Source organism: Meles meles, chromosome 1, assembly GCF_922984935.1.
Source record: "Meles meles chromosome 1, mMelMel3.1 paternal haplotype, whole genome shotgun sequence".
NCBI lineage: Eukaryota > Metazoa > Chordata > Mammalia > Carnivora > Mustelidae > Meles > Meles meles.
In genome coordinates this window covers 17,355,988-17,380,258 of record NC_060066.1, presented here as the reverse complement: position 1 = coordinate 17,380,258, position 24,271 = coordinate 17,355,988, and the positions used below count along the sequence as shown (strand labels likewise).

General features: G+C 42.3%; 1 protein-coding gene across 4 annotated transcripts in view; it reads left to right on the top strand.

The window, feature by feature from the left end:
- The window catches only part of TBC1D31 (TBC1 domain family member 31), a 69,688-nt gene that overhangs the window by 7,325 nt on the left and 38,092 nt on the right, over window positions 1-24,271 (top strand). For all 4 annotated transcript variants that reach the window (XM_046023141.1, XM_046023131.1, XM_046023151.1 and 1 more), the window contains 5 exons: window positions 689-804; window positions 4,677-4,855; window positions 12,681-12,832; window positions 16,463-16,622; window positions 19,028-19,228. In XM_046023141.1, coding sequence (XP_045879097.1) covers window positions 689-804; window positions 4,677-4,855; window positions 12,681-12,832; window positions 16,463-16,622; window positions 19,028-19,228 — 808 coding nt within the window. The remainder of the gene's footprint in view (window positions 1-688; window positions 805-4,676; window positions 4,856-12,680; window positions 12,833-16,462; window positions 16,623-19,027; window positions 19,229-24,271) is intronic.

The following is a 24,271-nucleotide window of genomic DNA, read 5'->3' as shown; positions in this document are numbered from 1 at the left end:
CCCAAGACTCTGGGATCATGACCTGAGTGGAAGGCAGAGGCTTTAACCCACTGAGCCACCCAGGCGCCCCGAACACACCGTATTTAAAACCAGACTTATTTCCTACCCCCCAGACTTGTCCCTCTTTTGCCCAATCTTGAAAACTTGATTTTTTTTGTAAATTAAACTCTAGCTGTATGCCAAGTACTCTGCTAAGCACTTAGCATATGTTATTTCATTCAATCAGTGTCTTAGTTCACTTGATCTCTTAATCATGACTCTTCTTACCTTCCTTTTGCACGTGAGGAAATTCCTGATTCCTCCCTCTCTACCTCATTTCAGTGTGTCACCAGCCCTTCTCCCATTTGACTCCTTGTCCTGTTTGTCCTTTCCGCGTCAGCCCCGGAGTGCTGATTGACATGCTCTGTAGTGGCTTGCTTCATGATCTTTCTGTCCATTTGCAATTGCCGCTAGAATCCCCTTCCTGGAAGCCATGGCTGGTCGTAATTCTGCTAAGCTTAAAACCTGTTAAGTAAATTCCGGATTCCTGTACGTGCCAGACAGCACTCTTTGTAATCCATTTTTGGCCTACCAACGTGAGGGTTCATTTTTCTGGGTTTCATTTTTTTCATCTCTAAGGACTCCTCCGACGTAAAAATTGATGATTGTTGGAAGACTTTCTGATACTAATGCGGTAATCTCTTAATAGGTTTAATCTTGTTCAGCGAACAGCACAAGCTTGCACGGCTCTGGCCTTTAATCTCCGTAGGAAGTCTGAATTCCTTGTGGCATTAGCTGATTATTCTATTAAATGTTTCGACACAGGTAAGAAGTCCTCCTCTTTATCTTTTGAATAAGAGTCAAATTTAGGGGAAGTACCGCGAGGAGTTTGCCAGTCTGTACAGTCGGGGGGAGAAGTCCCTAAGAGGTCGCCCGCCGCAGACATCAGCTGCAAGTTGATGTCCCAGGACATCAAGGGGGTCCCAGGACCATCCTGACATCACATGAGCTGTTTACAAACCCAGGGTTTCTCACAACTACCCTCAGGTTTGATAACTCACTGGAATGACTCCCAGAGCTCAGGAAAGCCACTCTGCTCGCAATTGTAGTTTGAATGCGGTGACTGGCTACAAATTAGAACCAGCCTGAGGAAGGGTGCTTGGGGGCAGAACGTGGGAGGCTCCCAGAAGACAAGCTGCCCTTATCCTCAGGGACATGTTCCCCTCCCAGTAACAGTGAGAGGCTGTCCACGCAGAGTACTGCCAAACCGAAAATTCACCCAAGCTCTGAGCTCTGCGGCCTTTTGCGGAGTCTCCAGGACAGAGGTACGGCTGATTGGATTACTGCCCACTGGTCTGAACTCAAGTTTCCAGCCCTCCTCCGGAGGGTGGGCAGATATCACGTGACCCAAAGCCCAGCCTACCAGTCACTCCCACGGTTGGTCTTTGCCATGCGGCAGCCCCCACTCTGAGGTTCTCTCTGTAGATAAGCCAGCTGCTATTGCCTGAGGGACCTGCCATGAGTAAAAAAGACACCCCATCACTGGGGAAATTTTAGGGGTTTATAGATTACCTCCCAAGAGCCTGGACAAAAGCCATACCTTTCTTTGAAGCCCCAGTTCCTTAGTCCTTGGGTACAAGAATAATAACCTTCTTAATATATCCTATGTATTATATACCACTTCATATAGTTTTAGAGAACTTAGAGTTCTGTAAACCGAACCTCTTAAGAAAATAGCTATCTCAGGTGTATTGTTTTTTCATGTGATTAAAGTGATTGATAGAATACGTAGAGATAATAATAACCAGGGCACCTAGTGGCACAGTTGGTTAAGCGTTCGATTCTTGGTTTCAGCTCAGGTCATGATCTCAGGGTGCTCTCTCTCACTCTCTCTCTAATACATAAATTTTTTAAAGATTATTTATTTATTTATCTGACAGAGACAGAACAAGAGAGGGAACACAAGCAGAGAGAATGGGAGAGGGAGAAGCAGGCTTCCCGTCGAGCAGGGAGCCGGATGCGGGGCTTGATCCCAGGGCCCTGGGATCATGACCTGAGCTGAAGGCAGATGCCTAATGACTGAGCCACCCAGGTGCCCCACTAAAAAAAAAAAAAACTTTAAGAGGAAAGATAATAACCATAGTAACGTGGTCTAACACTTACATAGTGTTCACTGTCTGCCAGGTACTGTTCTGTGACTTGATACATATTGATTTTAATTGTCATAAGACCCATGGACAGGGATAGTGTTATCTCCATTTTGCAGATGAGGAGACTGAGGCACAGAAGTAACTTGACCAAGGTCCCACGGCTTGTAAGCAGGGGAGCCAGGATTCCTAAGCCAGAAGCCTAGCTCTGGGGCCCTTCTCTTCATCACTGTTCTGCTCTCACTGTGCGCGCAAGAAGGCAAACTAGTCATCCTTCAGTAATGCCTGTGCACGGTCCATGTTTTTGTGGTAGGGGCCTGTCTTTCCAGTCTGGTTTTTCTGCGTATACCTTTTTCACATTCTTTTTTTAAAAGATTTTATTTATTTATTTATTTGAAAGAGAAAGTGCATGGGCACAGATGGGGTGGGGGAGGAATAGAAGGGCAGAGAGGGGATCTCAAGCAAACTCCCTGCTGAGTGGGGAGCCCCGGGATGCGGGGCTCCATCTCACGACCCTGAGATCATGCCCTGAGCCCAAACCAGAGTTGGCGGCTTAACCAACTGAGCCGCCCAGATGCCCCACCTCTTTTACGTTCTAACAAACATGTGACCATCCTTTCTAGATTGTTTGGTGGAATCATTTTCTTAACCTCGTGAAGAATCCGTGCAGCATTTTAAAATCAGCATGTACTATTCCGCTCTGTAGTTGTTGGCAGTACCGGACGATTAAACCTGTTCTCTCTCAATGGACTTTAAACTGCCTCCAGGTTTCGGTTACAGAAGCTGCTGTCGCAGAAATTCTAAAACGCTGAATGTTGATACTCATCTGTGATCGCTTCCCTCGGATTCCATCCATTCTCCTTCTCTCTTCTCCGGTCCACCTTCTTGCAGTCTGTTCTGGGTGTTGAACCCCTTCCCCACCAGTGAAGCCCCCGCTTCTGATGTTGTCTCCACCTCCCCGACCACCTCCCTCTTCACCGCTAAAGCCCCCGCCTCCAGCAGCGGATTCTCACTCTCCCTCCCCACACGCCCTACTCCTCGAAGGGGGTTAGTAACCTCTGATTGTTGAAACCTTCTTACTTTCTTTTCTGCTTCTCAGTAGCATTTAGCATTTTGCTTCAGGGCAGGGCCTCTGTTTCCTACTCTTCTCTCTCCGTTCTCCTCCTACCTTCCCGACTGCTGCTTCCAAGGCTCCCTCCTGGGTTATTTGAGTGGTCCCTAGACTTTGGGATTTTTCACACAATTAAAAGGAAAAAGTAGAGGAAAAACTCACATGGGTTGTCAACTTTTAATTTTGCTAAATGACATTGGAAAAAACAATAGACCTGCATTTCGTGAAATGAGATTTTTTAAAACATAAAGGAACTTAGAAAGATATAATGACTCGATTAAAAGGTAGTACTTTAAATTTAAGCTTCATTTCATTATCCTTATTTTTCTCATTTCACTGAAAACCAATGAAAAATTGATCATTAACTAATGCCAGATTTTAGACTGGTGTTTGGAAACTACTGCTCGCTCCCCAGGGGTTTCTCTCTGTTCCCTCTGGTTTCATTTTTGACCTACTTTGTATCTTAATGTTTCCCAGATTTACATCTTGCTTTTGGACTATTCTCCTCAGTTTCTTCTTTCTGAAGGAAAAACTTTTTTTTTTTTAATATTTTATTTATTTATTTGACAGAGAGAGATCACAAGTAGGCAGAGAAGCAGGCAGAGAGAGAGGAGGAAGCAGGCTCACTGCTGAGCAGAGAGCCCGATGCAGGACTCGATCCCAGGACCCTGAGATCATGACCTGAGCGGAAAGCAGAGGCTTAACCCACTGAGCCACCCAGGCGCCCCTCTCATCTTTTATTTCAGCACATATATCTGATCACAGAGTCCTTTGCATTTCTCCCTCAGAGCCCTCGAATCCGTTCCTTTCTCCATTGTCATGTTTTTAGTTCTAGACCTTCCTTGTCTCCTTCCTGGATTATCACAGCAGCAAAGAAATCAGTTGTCTCCTCTCTGCCTTCTTTCCAGTATATCCACCACCTACCTTCGAGTGCTCGGTCTAAAATACACACCAGATATGCAGCTCTTCTACACAAAACGACGCCTCCCAAGAGAAAGCCCATACTCCCTACTGTGCCAATGAAAGCTGTTTTTTTTTTTTAAATAAAGATTTTACTTATTTATTTGACAGAGAGAGAGACCACAAGTAGGCAGATAGGTGGAAAGAGGGGGAAGCAGGCTCCCTGCTGAGCAGAGAGCCCAATGCTGGGCTCGATCCCAGGACCCTGAGATCATGACTTGAGCTGAAGGCAGAGGCTTTAACCCACTGAGCCACCCAGGCGCCCCTGAAAGCTGTTCTTAAGCCCTTTCTCATTTGGCCTCGTCACCTCGCGTGTCGGTGACGGGCGTGTCACTCATGTGCTCCGTTGTGCGTTTTTGCTACTGGCTTTTTCTTTTGTAGATGTGAGTGTAGGTGTCTCATAAATACCGGCCATCAGCGAATCCGGGCTGGGATGAGCTACAGTGTTCTACCTGCGTAACTTCTGCTTTCGCCCACAGTTAGCAAGGAGCTGGTTAGCTGGATGAGAGGACATGAGTCATCCGTGTTCTCGATCTCCGTGCACGCCTCCGGGAGATACGCCATCACCACTTCTTCCGACACGGCCCAGCTGTGGGACTTGGATACCTTTCAGAGGAAAAGAAAGCTGAATATTCGACAGTCTGTGGGGATCCAAAAGGTCAGTGGAGGTGGGGCGCATCTTGGTCCGTTGTGCTTCTCGGACTAGTTTCTTGGTCAGTAGGATTTATAGGTGACATAAGAGTCATGAGTGATTCACTTTGTCGCACGTAGCTGTGTTCTCATAATGCAGCGACACGCAAAGCGGAGTGGCCCATCGGACTGAAGATGTTGTCTGTGGCTACAGTTTATAACTTACTGAGCTTTTGTCTTAAAAAAATTTCAGGGGCGCCTGGGTGGCTCAGTGGGTTAAAGCCTCTGCCTTCAGCTCAGGTCGTGATCCCAGGGTTCTGGGATCGAGCCCCGCATGGGGGGGCTCTCTGCTCAGCAGGGAGCCTGCTTCCCTTCCTCTCTCTCTGTCTGCCTCTCTGCCTACCTGTGATCTCTGTCTGTCAAATAAATAAATAAAATCTTTAAAAAAAAAAAAAAAAAAAAAAATTTCAAACATAGGGGCACCTGGGTTGCTCAGTGGGGTAAGCTTCTGCCTTTGGCTTGGGTCATGATCTCAGGGTCCTGGGATCGAGCCCCGCATCAGGCTCCCTGCTGAGCAGAGAGCCTGTTTCCTCCTCTCTCTCTGCCTGCCTCTCTGCCTACTTGTGATCTCTCTCTCTGTCAAAAAAAAAAAAAAATTTCAAACAGAGTAGATTTGTAAGAATTCCACAGTGAGCCATGTATTCTGTTCGATTCTGCCATTAACATGTTCCTTTGTTATCTTTTACTGTACTTATGTCCCTAGACTGTATTATGGATCTATCCATCTTTCTGTCCCTCTGTTTCTTCTTCTTCTTTTTTTTTTTTTTTAAAGATTTTATTTATTTATTTATTGAAATGTCAGAGAGAGAGAGCACAAGCAGGCAGAGTGACAGGCAGAGGCAGAGAGAGAAGCAGGCTCCCTGCTAAACAAGGAGCCCGATGTGGGACTTGAACCCAGGACCCTGGAATCACAACCTGAGCCGAAGGCAGCAGCCCAACCAACTCAGCCACCCAGGCGTCCCTTTATTTTCATTTTAAAGTGAATTGCAGGGCGCCTGGGTGGCTCAGTGGTTTAAGCCGCTGCCTTCGGCTCAGGTCATGGTCTCGGGATCCTGGGATCGAGTCCCGCATCGGGCTCTCTGCTTGGCAGGGAGCCTGCTTCCTTCTCACTCTCTCTGCCTACCTCTCTGCCTACTTGTGATCTCTCTCTGTCAAATAAATAAATAAAATCTTAAAAAAAAAAAAAAAAAGTGAATTGCAGACGTCAGTATACTTGCCCAAAAATACTTCAGCCTGAATTTAATTGACTTGGATTCAGTATTGTTGATGTGAAATTTATATATGAACTGCACAAATCTTGAGTATTCATTTATTGAGTTTTTTCAAATACATACATACACTTTAGTGACCTGTGCAGACCTATTACTTTCATCATTCCAGAAAGTTCTCTCTTATCCCTACCCAGGGAAGCACTGTCCTGATGTCTTTCCACCGTAGATAAGTTTTGTCCTAAAATTTCAAAGAGAGCTAGTCAATAATGGCAATTGTAAAGCTTTTCTCCTTCTGCGTTATGGTTTTGAGATTCATGCATGGTGTCGGACTTTGCCGTAGTTCATTCCTTTTTATTGTTGATCTCTATTTCTTTCTATGCATATATCACTTTTTAAAAAAATAGCCACTTCTTTTGCCTTTAAGGCTTAATTTTGCTTTCTCCATTTGACTAGCCTAATAGTGTTTTCAGGATCGTCTGAGTCTCCTGTGTGATTCATTCTTTTGCTTCTGGTTATATTGTCCATGCGGTATTGCTTTTAATTTCTTGGTCGTTAATGTGAACAGCTAACAGTGCATGTCAACCAGAAATGTATTTTGTAGTCTCCATGGAACTCTCAGAGTTCCTTAGATTGTCTTTAATAATTAAAAAGAGATAAAAGTTGTAGCCACCTTATTCTTTAGGGGTTTAGGCGAAATATCTTAGTAGGTCTTTTCTTCTTTAATTGCTTCAGCACTAAATTGAATTCTAAATTCAAAAGAAGAACACATTGGGAATTGAACCCACAATGGAAACAGAGTTATGAAACAGTAACACAAAAACCATCTGTTCTTTTTACCATGAAATTAAAATTACTAGATGCTGGATCGTTGCCAATTCTAACCTTGCTTGGTCATTTAGACATCTTAGTTTAAAAGATGGGACTCCAAATGTTAGCGATATGAGAATAAAATATAGAAAACATATGTAGAGTATGTAATATAGGTATATTGTTCTAGAATAATAGACCATCCTAGTCTGTACGTTACCTGCGAACTTTTTCTCAAAGGACCCACTAATAAATATTCTTGGTTTTGCAGACCGAGAGCAAAGTTGAGGATATTATGTATGACTTACATAACCACCTACAATGAAATAATTTTTTTTTTCAATGAAATAATTTTAAAATGTAAAAACCATTCTTAGCTTCTGGGCTATACAAGAGCTGAAGGGGCCAGACTGTTGCCACTCCTGGCTTATTCTGTTGAAAATAGAAAGTAATTATAAACTAATCTGAAAGTAAAACGTTATTCTTACCAAGTTTTTACTAAATCTATGTTTTTATTGCAGTTTCTGATTCTATATTTCAAACAGAACTTTTGTGACTTTGTGTGTGTGTGTGTGTGTGTGTGAGAGAGAGAGAGAGACAAGGCGACAAATGATGCTGTGCACAGTCTCCTTTTATGACGGCTCCTTTTAATCTGAAATCGTCTTCTACTGGGGCCCCTGGGCGGCTCAGTTGGTTAAGCATCCAACTCCTGATTTTGGCTCAGGTCATGATCTCCAGGTGGTGAGATCGAGCCCCGTGTTGGGCTCTACCCTCAGTGGGGAGTCTGCCAAAGATTCTCTGGTCTCCCTGTTCCTCTGCCTTCCCCACATGTGCCCCCCCCCGCCTGAAATAAATCTTTAAAAATAAAATAAAATAGCCTTTTTACCATTTATGCCATGACATTATTTATTCATTTATTTATTTTGAGAGCAACCAGGCCACTTGTCCTGGAAAATGCCCCAAATTCTGAATTAGGATTACTGTTCATCATTATGTCATTTAACTTATTCTTTCATTTGCATTTCTTGTCAGACAGAAGTTATGTCTAAAGTCTTGAGTAGATTCCTGTTCAGCACTTATGAGCTATTTACCTTATGTGTAGGATGCAGATGGGAGCAGCATGTACTGTAGGATTGGCTCCAGGACGGGATGTGATAGCTTATACAGAGCACTGAGCACCTAGCACCTAGCACCTGCTCTGGTATAGCAGAGGCTTATAACCAAGTCAGCTGCAGCTGTGGTGGCTTTTGCTGTTGTCTGTTATTCTCGTCTATTATCTGGTTCTACCGCGGGATTATCTCAGTGCGGTTAGTTATCTTCAGAAAACTAAGGGAACTGTTGTATCTCTTGTGAACTGCATGAAATAGATGAACAGTGTCTCATTAGCCATGCAGAAACCCGGAAGTGTTCAAGTAACTCACTTCGTGGCAAAATCCAATCTTGCCTGAACTCATTTGGCTGCAAAACCTGAACTGAACCGCCAAGAGGCTGAAATGTTCATATGTTTGAGTGATGGAGAGTTGCTCCGGGTCCCCCAGGAGTTCTACATACTGTTCAGAACATACCTCATATTACCTTTCTCAGACTGGGAATAAATCTAACACCAAGGGTTTCAGAAAAATAACTTTGGACCTTTGATTTCAAAATGTTTTTCTTTTCTTTTTTCTTTTTTAAAGATTTTTAAAATTTATTTTGGGGGGGAGCGCACACGCATGCGCCAGCAGGGGGAGGGAGAGAGGGAGAGAGAGATTTTCAAGCAGAGGGTCCGCTGAGCACAGAGCCCAGCGCGGGGCTCCACCTACCATCTTGAGATCATGACCTGAGCCAAAATCAAGATTTGGACACTTCCCCGACAGATCCACCCAGGCGCCCCTGATTTCAAAATGTTTTTAAAGAACCTATCACTCCAACATCTTTCCACTGGTTTTTGTCCCCTGTTATGGGAATAATCAATACCAGTAACAATAGGTACCAGTTGTTGAGTTTTACCATATAACTAACAACGGTTGGTTATTTTTAAACTTAAATAATCCTAAAAGGAGATGCTATTCGCATTTTACAAATGGGGAATCTGCAGTTCAGAAGCATTAAGTAATGTGCCCAGTGTCAGAGCTGACCGAAGACGTGTGGTTTGAATCTAAGCCTGTCTTATTCCAGAGTCAATCCATTGTACCGTACTGCCTCTCAGGTAAGCCGATTACACCTCTTCCTATTAGTAAATTTTGATTATTTTGTTGATGTTGGAGGTAGAATATTGAAATTAAATATTTACTTTGGGATTTTTTAATAAATCCTAGGGTTTCTGATTACTGTGGTTCAGTATGTATTTGGAAAAGGTTGCGATGGATATGAGGAAATGTTTAACAAAGAACGTGTTACTAGATTTAGTCTCTGTATACAGTGGGTGCTCACTAAATTTCCGCTAAATTGTGTATTTGATCTAGCTTGCTCTTTATTATCGTACTGAACTCTCAACTTTGAAAAAAGTTCACCTAATTCTCACAAGTGAGTTGGAAACCCTAGGACTTTCATATTTTATAAGGAAAACCTTTTACCCAACCCTCCAAAAAGTATATTTTGTTAGTGCTTTTCAAGTTTTTTCCAAGCTTTTTATGACTGTCAAGAGGTGATACTATCTGAATAATGACATGATTCATTAGGAACAATTTTATAATCATTAAAATCTGGCAATTAAAATCACAAATCTAGTAATGAATAATCATGTAGGCAATAATCTATCACAGCTCTTCCCCTAAAATAGCAGTTGGTGTTCATTAACTTTTAAGCTTTTGCTTCTCCCAGTAGGAATAAACTTTATTACTTTTTTAAAAAAATATTGCTAGTTATAATAAAAATCTTAAGTCACTTTTTTTGATGTCGGCTTTCAAACAGCATTTCAGTGCAATAATTATAGATCACAATGTATTTGCTTCATATTCTTTCAATAAAGTCTATCATAAATCTTCCTGAACGTGTTGGCAAACCATCTACCAGAGATTGTCTTTGACAGAGTGAGCCAAGGACAAAAGCGGGGGTTTGAATCAGGCAAGGACAGCAGTTGAATTAGCATTTTTTATTTTGTCTTATTAGCATTAACACTGAGTAGACTGTTTTAATTAACCGTTAAGTCTCATAGTGCATTATGTGTGTGTGTATGTATGGGTTGTGGTTTTTTAGCGCTATTATTATTTTAAAAGATACTGTTACATGCATATGAGAAAAATAGTTCATGATAAAAGCCTTCAACTGTTACTATAAAATTTGTAGGTTTCTGGGTAGCTCAGTTGGTTGAGCATCTGATTCTCGATTTTGGCTCAAGGTCCTGAGATGGAGTTCTATGTCAGGCCTCTGCTGGACGTGGAGCCTGCTGAAGATTTTCTTTCTCCCTCTCTCTACGCCTCACTCCACCTCTAAGGAAAAAAACGAAACTATTAAAAAAAAAGTATGGGTTTCAATCCTCTGAAATTTTTATAGTAATATAGTAATAACTTTAATTATTAGAATCATTTCTTAACTGCATATATATAATAGACTGGGTGACGACACAAATTAGATATAAGGTTGCAGAAGTATTTCATTTAGGTGCCTTATGGATTCATTATGTTTTTAACGCTGGAGGAAGCCACGGTCGATTTGGTGTTGAGCCTGCTTTCCCCCAGACAGTCGTTTTGGGTCTGCTCCCTCTCATTACTATGATGACGGCCTCCAGACTGTAAATACTCAGGAGATACTCCAGTGTTCAAAAGGTTGCGCACTTCATTACCAAAGAATGTAGCATTTCAGAGAAGACAGGCCTTCTTCTCACACTAGGAAATGGTGAAGGTGGGCGACCAGTCAGGGGTCAGAATGCGAGGCTACAGATTGTTCAAGGTGTTCTGCCTCCTGGATGAGTCCCTGTTCCGCTCTAATACAAGACCAAATCGTATATTCTTAAAAGAATAATAAAGCTTATAAGGGCGCCTGGGTGGCTCAGTGGGTTAAGCCGCTGCCTTCGGCTCAGGTCATGGTCTCAGGGTCCTGCGATCGAGCCCCACATCAGGCTCTCTGCTCCGCAGGGAGCCTGCTTCCCCCTCTCTCTCTGCCTGCTGCTCTACTTGTGATCTCTCTCTCTCTCTCTCTCTCCCCGTGTCAGATAAATAAATAAATAAATAAATAAATAAATAAATAGAAAGAATAATAAAGCTTATAAAGACAGACTAGCAGAAACAAGGACGAAATATATTCAAATATAAAGTATTATAGTAAGCTATAATTCCAGTAAGAAGGCTATTCCAACTGGGAGTCAAAGAATAAAGAGCTAGAGATGTAACTAAGGATCGACCACATGAGATGTCCCAAGCTGTGCGAGGAGACTGTTTTGAGATGATGGGCAGCAATGTGTGGTTCTTCGGGCATAGGTTTCTTCCCACTTTCTTTCCTTTTTTCTTTTCCCTCCCTCCCTTTGAATGCTTTACACAAATGACACACAAAATCATAGTAGAGGCCGTCGACATTCTTAAGAGAAAATGATGAGTTTTAACCAAAATTTTGTATTATCACAGGTCAGGGGCGCCTGGGTGGCTCAGTGGGTTAAAGCCTCTGCCTTCGGCTCGGGTCATGATCCCAGGGTCCTGGGATCAAGCCCTGCATTGGGCTCTCTGCTCAGCGGGGAGCCTGCTTCCCCCTCTCTCTCTGCCTGCCTCTCTGCCTACTCGTGATCTCTGTCTGTCAGATAAATAAATAAAATCTTTAAAAAAGAAAGTCAGCATTATTCAGAGCATAGAAATAGAAACACAGAAATCAGAGTAAAATGGTATTTCCAACTTTGCTACAAGCTTAGTCGCAATTGTCCTTGAAGTAAGTTGAGTCTCTAATAAAACATCATGGTTTTGTTTTCAACTTTTTACTTTAAAAAAAAAATTTTTTTTAAGATTTTATTTATTTATTTGACAGACAGAGATCACAAGCAGACAGAGAGGCAGGCAGAGAGAGGAGGAAGCAGGCTCCCCGCTGAGCAGAGAGCCCAATGCAGGGCTTGATCCCAGGACCCTGGGATCATGACCTGAGCCGAAGGCAGAGACTTAACCCACTGAGCCACCCAGGCGCCCCTCAACTTTTTACTTTAATAAATAATGCTCGACAAACATTTGTATACATTTATCTCAAAGCACCTTGTTGATTTTTTTCTTCCAAAGGATTAGCTCTTAGAAGCAGACCGATTGGTTCAGAAGAGATAGATATTTTCAAGGCTGTTGAGATATGTCATATGGTGTCTGTAACCAGTTTTTATTACCAGCATCCCGGTCGGACAGTGCCGGTTGGACAGTGCCCGTTTCCTCTGCTCTCAGCAGCATTTAATATGTAATCTTTATGAGTAGTTCCTATTTCATATCATGTTTATAATAGTACGTAGTTCATAAACAGAGTTCACGGGTTAGTATATGTCTAGCTTATGAATGTGTTTGTTATTTTTAAAGTCAATTAGATACACATAGAGTATTATTTTCACTTGAATCTTTTATAAGGTTAAATATTTTTAAATTGTTACTTTGTATTTTATGAACTGCCTGTCATTTTAGTCCCCGATTTTTTTATTTAAAGGGTTTTACCTTTTCCTTTCAGTTTTATAGTAGTCTTCGAGATTTCAGTGTTATCCCGTCCTGTGTCATAAATGTGTATTTTTTTCGAGTTTAAGAAAAAGTAATTTATCAAACTAAAAATTGACAACTTGTATAATTTTAAATGTAAAGAGGGCTGTGGGCTACATGAACAAGAACTGTTTTTCTTCCTCTTTAGGTGTTCTTTTTGCCATTAAGTAATACCATCCTCAGCTGTTTTAAAGATAATTCCATCTTCGCCTGGGAATGTGATACTCTTTCTTGCAGATACCAGTTGCCAGCTCCACCTGAAAGCTCTAGTATACTATACAAAGTATTTGCCGTGACCAGGTAATGGGCATTTCACTTTTTTGTTTAACTTTATTTTTTTTGACATAGTCCCTCTACCCATCATGGGGTTCAAACTCATGACCCTGAGATCAAGAGTCATACATCCCTCTGACTGAGCCAGCCAGGCACACCAAATGTAAATTTTTTAAAAATTTTATTTTATTTAAATTCAGTTGATTTACATGTAGTGTATCACTAGTTTCAGAGCAAGTTCAGTGATTCATCAGTTGCGTATGACACCCTGTGCTCATTCTGTCCTGTGCCCTCCTTGATGCCCATCACCCACTTACCCCATCTCTCCCCACCTCCTCTCCAGCAGCCCTCCCTTTGTTTCCTAGAGTTAAGAGTGTCTTACGGTTTGTCTCCCTCTCCGATCCAAGTGTACATTTATAAAACACAGAATTTTTTTTTATTTTTTTATTTATTTAATTGACAGAGAGAGAGATCACAAGGAGGCAGAGAGGCAGGCAGAGAGAGAGGAGGAAGCAGGCTCCCTGCGAAGCAGAGAGCCCGATGCGGGGCTCGATCCCAGGACCCTGAGATCATGACCTGAGCCGAAGGCAGCGGCTTAATCCACTGAGCCACCCAGGCGCCCTAAAACACAGAATTTTAAAGAAATCTAGCTTCCAGTAAAATTTTACAAATTTTCATTCTGTTTTCATTATCTTATCATCATGTGAGAAAATTTTCCTTCAAACTTACATATGTTCTGTAGAACTTTTTCTCTTTAACTTATTGTGGCAAATTTCAAATGTACATAAAAACACAGGAAACCCTAATGTAGCATTCTCATTACCTGTAATAACTTATAGCCGTTTTTTCTTTTATCTATAACTCAACTCATTACTGCCTCCTACTGCCTACTGCGTTAAAGCAAAGCCCAAGCTGTATCATTTCATCCATAAATATTTCCGTGTGTATCTCTAAAGAAAGGGTCCTTTTTGGAACATAACCATAGTACTATTGTCACCTTTTTTTCCCCCAAGTTTTTATTTAAATTCCAGTTAGTTAACCCATTTATCACACTTTTTAAAAATGAATAATTTCTTAATATTGTCATATATCCAGACTTTGTTCAAATCAGGAACCGAACAAGTTTCACACAGTGTCTTGGATGAAAAATCCCTTTTCTAAGGTTTTCCTTGCTATTTGCTTGTTAAGGAACTGGTCTTTTGTCCTATAGCATTCTCTGTATTTTAGGTTTTGCTTTTTGTATCCCTGTGTTAGTGTTTAATGTGATCCTGTCTTGTCTGTATTTCCTATATACTGGTCACACCTATATTTCCTGTAAATTGGAGGCTTGGTCTGATTCAGGCTTGATTTGGGGTCAGGAAGACATGATAATGATAATAATTCGCATACTTTCATCAGAAGAACACTTCTCTTGTGATGTTAGTGGCCATCAATGATCATGACCCAGAACCAGTATTGTCTTAGAGGTTAGCAAAGTGGTGCCAGGCTAATTCTGTCATTCCTTCTTCCCTTATTTACCAGAACCCTTCTATAGAGAGGAACTTCCTCTCGTCCACTCTTTGGTTATTTTATAGCTGCAAAGGAAAGGCAGGATAAATGCTTGCTTTCCCCATCTTTAAAAGAAAAAAAAAATTTTTTTTTTTTTAGTGGAGCCCAGTATGGGGCTCAATCTCATGACCCTGAGATCAAGAGTCAGACTAAGTTTGACTGTCTGATTTTTTTTTTTAAATATTTTATTTATTTGACAGAGAGAAATCACAACTAGGCAGAGAGGCAGGCAGAGAGAGAGGAGGAAGCAGGCTCCCCGCTGAGTGGAGAGCCCAATGTGGGGCTCGATCCCAGGACCCTGGGATCATGACCCGAGCCGAAGGCAGAGGCTTTAACCCACTGAGCCACCCAGGTGCCCCGACTCTCTGATTTTTTAATGAAAAATAATAAATTGGTTTATTGGCATCTTTCAGAGGTGGCCAATGAGGGCTTTGTCTTTAATCTTTGTGAATGAACGGATTTCATCATGGTCAAAGTGATTTAATCTATTAACATTATTCTTAGTGAAGCGCCGGTTCTCTTCCCTTTGACCACTGGAATTCTTTCAAGTTGGCTCTGAAAACCCTTTTGCTACAACCTCAGTTGTCTGTTTTGAAAGCTTTCATTCTTTCTCACCCGACGAGATGTTCCAGGCTTAATCTTATACATTTTCTGTCCCAAACCTGGAATCGGCCATTTTTCTAAAGCGCCTGGGTTTGTTTTAGTGGGTGATGATATTTCAAAACCTAATCTGGATGTTAGGAGTACTCCTTGTGTGACTGGTCTGGTCATTGTCCTTGGCCTTTTCAGTGGAAAGAGCTAGAAAATCCATGTTATTTCCTTATTTTCCTCTCACCGTCTTCGAAGTCATGAATAAATTCCATCAATTCTACCAAATGCTATTTGAATGGGTCTGATCTTGTGCATTGTTACAGCTGTTACCCTCCTCCAACTACCCTGGTCTGTTTCGGACTCCTATAATAGTCGCCTTCTTTGGCCTCCTTGTTTTAAATTTCTTTTTCTTTTGCCTTTTTTTTTTTTTTGAGTTTATTTATTTTGAGAGAGAGATAGTGAGAGAGAGCACAAGCAGGGAGGAGAGGGGGAACCAGGCTTCCCGCTGAGCAGGGAGCCCAACGTGGGGCTCGATCCCAGGACGCTGGGATCATGACCTGAGCCGAAGGCAGAGGCTTTAACCCACTGAGCCACCCAGGCGCCCCTCCTTTCCTTTTAACACGATTCTGGCCATACCTGAGCGTGACTTCTCTGTCTTCCCTAGGTGGCTAACCTTATTCCTTTCCCAACAGCCACACGTCGACCAGTCTGGAATACCTACCAGCATGGGATTCTTCCTCTAGATCATCCCATAACTGGCTCACTCCCGTTTTTTAGGGAGTAGACCTTCCTCCTTTCCCAACCCTGTAACTCCCATCTCATTTTATAGTGCTTTATAGAACTTATCGTCAGCTGAGATCAAGTGTGTCTGTTTGCTTCCTTCCCTTCCTCTACACTGAAAAATCCCACAAGAGCAGGGATCCCGCCTGCCTTGTTCCCATTGTGTCCCTGGTGCCTGACAATACCTGGCTTGCGATAGACGCTTTGCAAGTCCTTGATGAATGAATGAGCAGCAGCATCGCGAGTTAGTACAGCTTATTATTTTTGTGCCTTGAAAAAGCAGCTTGGTTTGAGCAGGAAGAGAAAAAGTTGGGGCTTTTTGGGTTTTCATGTAGCAGTGCGGTACCAACTCAGTATCGTCCTGTGTGAAATAGAGGAAGTTGGGGAGTGGTAATGACTTCGAGATTATGCTGTAAAAGATAAATGTTACTCAGAAATCCTCAGTGAAGTCAGCAAACAAGCTTTTATTAAGCTGGTATCTTAGAACAATAGTAAAAAATACAGAGGCCGTAAACCTGAGCTTTCCTATATGGTAGCCACCGTTTGCATGGGACTGTTTAGTAAAAATTAATTTATTTCCTCAGAAGCATTAGGCATATTTCAAGTTCTCAGTCACATGTGGCCATAGCGAGCATGTTGGGCAGCGCGGAAAGAGAACATTTCGATCCCGCTGGGTCATGTCAGACGCGCTGCTGGCAACAGTCCACGTGGTCGTACTTCTCACCTTTCCTTCTTCAGAGATGGTCGCATCCTGGCCGCCGGAGGGAAGTCAAATCACCTTCACCTGTGGTGCTTGGAAGCTAAACAGCTGTTCAGAATTATCCAGATGCCTACGAAAGTCCGAGCCATCCGCCACCTCGAATTTCTCCCCGATAGTTTTGATGCCGGTTCTAATCAGGTTAGTAATATAAAGGTAGGACATTACACAATTTCAGAACTATCTTTGCTCTTGTACCTTGACTGTTATTAGGACTTGAAATTGCTGAGATTATGTAGAGTCTAAAATTGAAAAACAATTACAATATTAACTTCTCTGTATTACTGACAATTTACCCTTTTTCTAAAATCCGTGTACTCTAACTTTGTGTCAGGCTTTATGGTTTACAGGGTGCTTTAGCATGTTACTTTTTATTTGCACCATTACGTGGACTGACATTAAAACTTAGACACATGAAGTAATTTGTCAACATTCCTATTAATTGTAAGGATTAAAGGGGGGAGTAGAATTAAAATTTTTCTTTTTGTTGTATGTTTGATCTACCATAACTTGTACCTCAGTTTTGTGAAACATGTTTTCTTTGTAACTTGCCTTAGTTTATAGAGTATCCCCACCACACACAACATTTTGTAAAAATTTTCTTTGCTTATGTATTTGATTTCATTTTATTGCTTTTTAAAAGTAGACTCCATGCCCCACTTGGGGCTTAAACTCATGACCCTGAGATCAGAGTCACATTCTCTACCCATTGAATCAACCAGGCGCCCTCACGCCATTTGTCTTTTTAATAGTTGAGTAGTCACACTTTAGCTTCCTTATCATAATTTGACCGTTTTGAGTCTTGTACTTTAACAAGTTATTTATAACTCATGACCCTGACATCAAGAGTCACGTGGTCTGCCAACTGAGCTGGCCAGGTACTCCTATAAGGTTTTTGAATAGACAAGCATTCACAACATAAAAACATTAAAAAAAATAAAATAAAAAGAGAGTGAAAACATAAAAGATAAAAAAATAAAATATAAAAAACATTAATAAATAAGACAATGATGTGAACTCTCTTACTCTTCTCTCCCTTTTGCCCAGTTACTCACTCTCCAAGTCCGGTGTTTCTCCCACTTTTTTATGCAGCTTTGCGCCTTGCATTTCTTCACTTTTTTTTTTTTTTTTTTTTTTGCTTTTCTTCACTTAATTGACCTTGAAGATTGTTCTGTATCAGTACAGAATTTCATTTTTTTTTAACATCTCTATAGTATTTCATAGTTTTTTTTAACCAGTGTTTTGTTTTTGGGCACCTAGCCTGTTTTTAGTTCTTTATTACAAATAATGGTGCACTGAGGGGTGTCCTGGTGGCTCAGTCAGTTAAGTGTCTGCCTTGGGCTCGGATCATGATCTCAGTGTCCCGGGATCGAGCCCCAGATTGAGCCCTGCATTGGGTTCCGTACTCAGCAGGGAATCTGCCTCTCTATCTCCCTCTGCCCCTTTCCATGCTCTCTGTCTTGTTCTCTTTGTCTCAAATATACACAATCTTTAAAAAAAACAAAAACAAATAATGGTGCACTGAATAACTTTTTGCACGTACCATTTCACACACACCATTTCACCCAGAGCTGAAACAGTAGGATTAAGGTGATGTGCGTCTGTAATTTTGAGGATCTTGCCAAATTGCCCTCTAGAAAGGTTGTATCAACTGCGAATGGGGGGTGCTTTCTGCCAGCCTGCCAGCCACTTCCAGACTGTCCCCTGTCATGTAGCAGGTGACGTCAGCATCTCGGTGCAGCCCGTGGTGGCATTGCTTACCGGCCCGCGCTGGGGGGAGAAGCCGGGCGTGGACAAGCCAGTAGAGGGCTCTACTGTGTATTGACTTACACTTTTTTAGTACTTATTTTTAATTTTTCAAATTATGTGAGTTAAAACTAAGTTTTCCCCCCTTTAAAAACCAGTTTCCCATTCCCTTTCCTTGCAGCCCATAGGCTTGCTTTCTCTATTCCCTGTTACACCTTCCAGAGTCAGGTTTCTGAGGATGCAGACAGACCCGTGCTCGTTCTGATCCAGCTGTGGGGCTGATGAAGGAAAACAAACCCTCCTCCGTCCTTGCCTCTGACAGCCAGAGCGGCAAAGTGAAGGACTGTCTAATCATCTGTATTCCTCTGAAGGGATTGTTATGGGTGCTCCCTGCCACCGTCTCCTGGGATGGGCACCTTGCTGCTTCTGGTCAGAGCCAGGCTTATCTGGACCTAAACAGGGCAAATCTACATGAGCCTTAATTAGGGATTTTGAGATATGTGACGGCTCTTTACCAGTATAATCTGTGACTCTCCTCTCCCTCAAAAACAACAACAACAACAGCAACAAAACCCATATATAACTGTATACACATATGTACATGTAAGTGTGTATAGTTTCATGTTCAGGGAGTTGACTTTTTAAAATTGTATAATTGACATAAAACATTAGGTTCATAATGATTCGATATTTGTGTATACATTGTATAATAATCACATAGTAACTCTAGTTAACATCTGAAACATTTGACTTTTTAAATGTGTTTTTGGCACTCATATATTGTTTCTCTTTACCCTTAGGTTCTTGGAGTGCTAAGTCAAGATGGTATAATGAGATTCATCAATATACAGACTTGTAAACTTCTCTTCGAAATTGGGAGTCTTGATGAAGGAATTAGCTCGTCGGTAATTAGTCCACATGGACGGTACATTGCATCCATCATGGAAAACGGAAGTCTGAACATATACTCAGTTCAAGCTCTAACCCAGGAAATAAATAAGGTATGTGATCAAGTAAAGAACATCACAATTTTTTTTTTAAGATTTAAATGTTGTATCATCAAAAATAAAATCTCGACCTGCCTGGGTGGCTCAGTCGGTTAAGCGTCTACCTTCGGCTCAGGTCATGATCCTGGGGTCTTGGGATAGAGCCCTGCATTGGGCTCCCTGCTCAGTGGGGAGCCTGCTTCTCCCTCAGTGCTTTCCCTTCTTCTCTTTCTCTTAAATAAATAAAATCTTAAAAACAAACAAACAAAATCTTTATGCCATGATTTTCTAAATTCCTTGGACCTTATCCATACATCTGGCATTGGTTTTTTTTTTTTAAAGATTTTTTTTTTTTTTTTTAATTTGACAGAGAGAGATCGCAAGTAGGCAGAGAGGCAGGCAGAGAGAGTGAGAGGGAAGCAGGCTCCCTGCCGAGCAGAGAGCCCGATGCGGGACTCGATCCCAGGACCCTGAGATCATGACCTGAGCTGAAGGCAGTGGCTTAAACCACTGAGCCACCCAGGCGCCCCTGGCATTGTTTTTTTTTCCCCCTCTTCCTCCCAAAGCTGCATGTCCCTTACAACCCCAAGATTAAGAGTCACATGTTCTCCGGACTGAGCCCGCCAGGCCCCTCCGCACTTCGCTCAGCTTTGCTCCTTAACTTGCTGCCATCCTCACAGGCATCTGTGTGGGGCCCTGTCCCGTTCAGCGTGCCTCTCATGGTCTCCTTCCCAGAAGACATCTTCAATCCCGGTCTCTTCATTTCTGTCCCAGTCTTTCTTCCCATCTTACAGGCTAGAAATCTTGAAGCACGAGGACTGTTTCTGTGTATCTTTAGATCTAGTCAATATTAAGTCGTAATTCTTAAATTTGAAATAATACCTAAATAATGTGGCCTGTTGTCCCTCTCCACGTTAACCATCCCTGTATTTATGCTGAGTAACAACTCTTGAGTTCACAGTAATTTAATCCAAAATACCAAAACTTGGAGCCCTCAGGGCCTGCCTTTTCCCATCAGTCTGTCTTTTAGATAGCACGGTTCTAAAAGAATACTGTCGTCATCATTTCTAAGCAGCTTCCTTCCTTTCGCCTGATGCTTGAAGTCCAGGCTCAAAGGCCTGACTGTTAGAGTCTTCTCTAATCTTGCCTACTCTTCCTGTCTAACTTACTTCCCCAGACTTGTAATTTCCCTCATGTCCCCCCATAGACTCCATTCTCATTTCTACATCTGTGGCAGTGTTCATTTCACCTAAAATATACTTCCCACTTCTCCTTTATGGTTATCTCGAATTTCCCCGGCTTGTGCCTAGTCTCATTGTCTGTGTGCAGCCTTGCGAGGTCCGGAGTCAGGTCGCTGGCCCTGAGAGTGACTTTGCTGAGCACCTGGTCTGACCATTTCCTTTTACGGACCAAGAAGCTGGAGCCTCAGCCTCATCACACAGCTAGTCATCAGCCGGGCCCCGTGTTCGGTTCTTCAAATGACATAGTCTTTTTGCTATGTGTGCGCCCCTTCTCGTCCTCTTTATCTTTTTTTTTTTTATTTGACAAGTAGTAATGTCGAGGCAGAAAAAAAAAATCAAAAGATAACAGATAAGCACAGAGATGAGAATCACTCAGTCCCTCCTTTCTCGGGTGAGTTTTGGGGTGTATATTTTCCTAGGCTTTTTCCCCCTATGTTTGTAAACGTAGAGAGTCCATGCTCATTCTTTGTGGATTCTGTAACTGTGAATTCGCCTCCTGGTAAAAGTACATTTGTGCCCCGGAGCAGTACTCAGCACACACTGGCAGGCGTTCACACCAGCTGAGCCTCGGGACCGAGGGCTGAAATCCCCTGCCCTGGTCATGCCTGGCAGCGCTCGCCGCCTTATTTCCACTCTTATTCTGCAAATAAGTGTCCTTTCCCCGGTCTATTTACTGTCACATTTTTCCCATGTCTGTGCTTTTTGTTGTTGGTTTTGCTCTTTAAATGCTCCCCACCCCGCCCCCACTGCTGACATGCTAAGCGCAGGATGGTTACAGCGCTAAGCCTAGTCCCCGCACACTAATAGTGCTGTGAGCGTGAGTTCGGCGCTCCTGAGTCGACCATGTGTATGCAACGCCTGTCTTTGAACACAGACAGACGCTGGACAAAGTTCTGTGTTGATCGGTTGACAAAAATGCTGTGATCACCGGCTCCCAGGGCCGAACTGTATTTCCCCCAGGAGCGGTGATTCAGTATCACTAAACTCCGTACTTGCCGCTCCTTTGTAGAACAGAACGGCTGTGCATACGGAGCCTCTACTCTGTGTGCGCATGCGCATTGCCTACATTTTCGAACTATATGGAATCAGCCTCTACTGTTCTCGTAAACATTAAAAATTTTAATGACATATTTGCTCTTAAGGAGGGTTTTCAGCTTAGCTGAATTTTGCAGGAGCCAGGTACAGGTTATTAATAGACGCGGGCAGAGAGACCTGGGAAACACCTGAGAGTAAGTCAGTGACTTCCTCTCTGCTGTTTGTTAAGCAAATTAATATCATACTGACCAGAAAAGCTAGCATGTAACAAAAGTAGGATAATCCTTTTTTCTTTTGCTTTTGTACACATTCCCAGCACCATCAGTGCTTTTCTGACTTTTGCAGGCTTACACAGGAGGCTCAGGTCTGTAGTTTCTACAAAACTGACCCATGTCCCATTCCTTCAAGGTCTGTTTTTTGGCCTTGGGAGAATTACTGGTATTGTGCTAATAAGCAAGCTAATTCCTACTTATGTATTGAAGTTTTACAACTACTAAGGTATGGCTATGCAGGTCATATCTTAGGCCCTAACTTTTGGGAGATTGTATTTCGTGGAAGCACATGGAATTCAAGAAAAAAAGATGTGTCACTAGAATAGAAGAGAAATTTTCTTTTTATTTACTTGACAGAGAGAGAGAGCACAAGTAGGCAGAGGAAGAGAGAGAAGCAGACTCTCCGCCAAGCAGGGCTCGGTCCCAGGACTCCGGGATCACGACCTGAGCCGAAGGCAGATGCTCAACCAACCGAGCCACGCAGACCCCCTAGAATAAAAATTTTAGTAGAGATTTGGAAGAATGGGTTGAGTTTAGAAGATAATTCAAGGATATTAAAAGTGGGCAATATTCAGAAGTCAGACCAGTTTTAATTGCATTTCATAGATAAAGAATTGAAAAATTAAATCATAGACTAGGTGGCAATCATACTTTTTTTTTTTTTTTTGGGACCAGAGCTATTGTTTTATTTTCCATTATCCTTAGGTTCTTTCTTGATGGGAATAAATGACAAAGGCTCTGAGAAAAACACAATTTAAAAAACCTTATTGAGGGGCGTCTGAGTGGTTCAGTGGGTTAAGCCTCTGCCTTTGGCTCAGGTCATTATCTCAGGGTCCTGGGATTGAGCCCTGCATCGGGCTCCCTGTTCAATGGGGAGCCTACTTCCCCCCACCTCTGCCTGCCTCTCTACCTACTTGTGATTCCAATCTCTGTCAAATAAATAAATAAAACCTTTAAAAAAAAAAAAACCTTATAGAAACAGTTAACAACTGTGGGCACCTGGGTGGCTCAGTTGGTTAAGTGTCTGTCCTCACCTCGGGTCATCGTGATCCCAGGGTCCTGAGATTGAGTCCCACATCAGGCTCTCTGCTCGGCAGGGAGTCTGCTTCTCCCTCTCTGCCTTCTGCTCTGCCTACCTGTTCTTGCTCACATTGTCTCTCTCTGTCAAATAAACTTTAAAAAGAATAAAAAACGGTTACAACTTTCAATGCTTTTTATAGTAATTTCAAAGCAAAAATTTAGTATCTATACCATGTATATTATCACGTTTCCTGCTGTTTGCATTTTACAGTGTTATGTATTCATCATACTGCAGTTGGCAATAAGGGAAGACTTTTTTTTTAAGATTTTATTTATTTGAGGGGCACCTGGGTGGCTCAGTGGGTTGAGCCTCTGCCTTCAGCTCAGGTCATGATCTCAGGGTCATGGGATCAAGCCCTGCATTGGGCTCTCTGCTCAGCAGGGAGCCTGCTTCCCCCTCTCTCTCTCTGCCTGCCTCTCTGCCTATTTGTGATCTCTGTCAAATAAATAAATAAAATATTTTTTAAAAAGATTTTATTTATTTGAGAGAAAGCACGAAAGAGCTAGTGAGCATGAGCTGCGGGGGGCAGAGGGGGAGGGAGAAGCAGGCTCCCCACCGAGCATGGAGCCTGACACAGAGCTCTATTCCCGGACCCTGAGATCATGACCTGAGCTGAAGTCAGCTGTGTAACCCAACTGAGCCACCCAGGCGCCCCAGGGAAGACTTTTTTGGACTCAGACAGTAGGCTGCACATTTCAAAAGCAGAAGTCCTAAACCCCTGAAGATAGCATGAGAAAAATCTTTGAAACCTCAAAGCAGTCTTTTAGTCATCTATGTTATGAAAAAGGGTCAAGATGCTTGCTTTGTTCTGCTTTTTTCTTCTGGGAGTAGGAGAGGAGGAGGTCAAAAAGTTAGGTATCCTTTTCAAAGAGCTTTCCCGAGGAGTGGTTATTCATTTTCATTAGACATTATCTTGGAAGATCACTGTCTGGCTTTCATGACAATGTGAATGCAAGGTACTGTGTCTAACATGTGTTTTTTTGAAATCTAATGTGTCCATTTGGACATACGGTGTCTTCCCTGGGCTCTTCTCTGTTTTCATGTGAAAGGAATAGGCACTTTGGCTTCCAGAAAAATCTTTTAAAAATCACACGTCCACCTTGTCTTTGATTTGGGTCTGGGCTAATTACTAAGAAAACTTTTAGCAATAATGGCCTCAAACATTTAAATGGTCTGTGAAAGTCATTGTACTTTCATAATATTTAGAACTCAGGAAGCCTGGGTTACATTATCTGCTCATTTCCTTTGAACACGGATCTTTTGATTTCAAGGTGATATTATTCATAGAGAAAATGTGCTGGTGAATCATTTTCTCTTAAGTAAATTGTTAGGGTTAATTTTCTTGCTATTTTCCCATAAAAATGAGAGGTGCTGTCCAAATTGCTCGTTAAGCTGTTGATGCCGGAGGGGACTAACAGCCTTCTCTGTG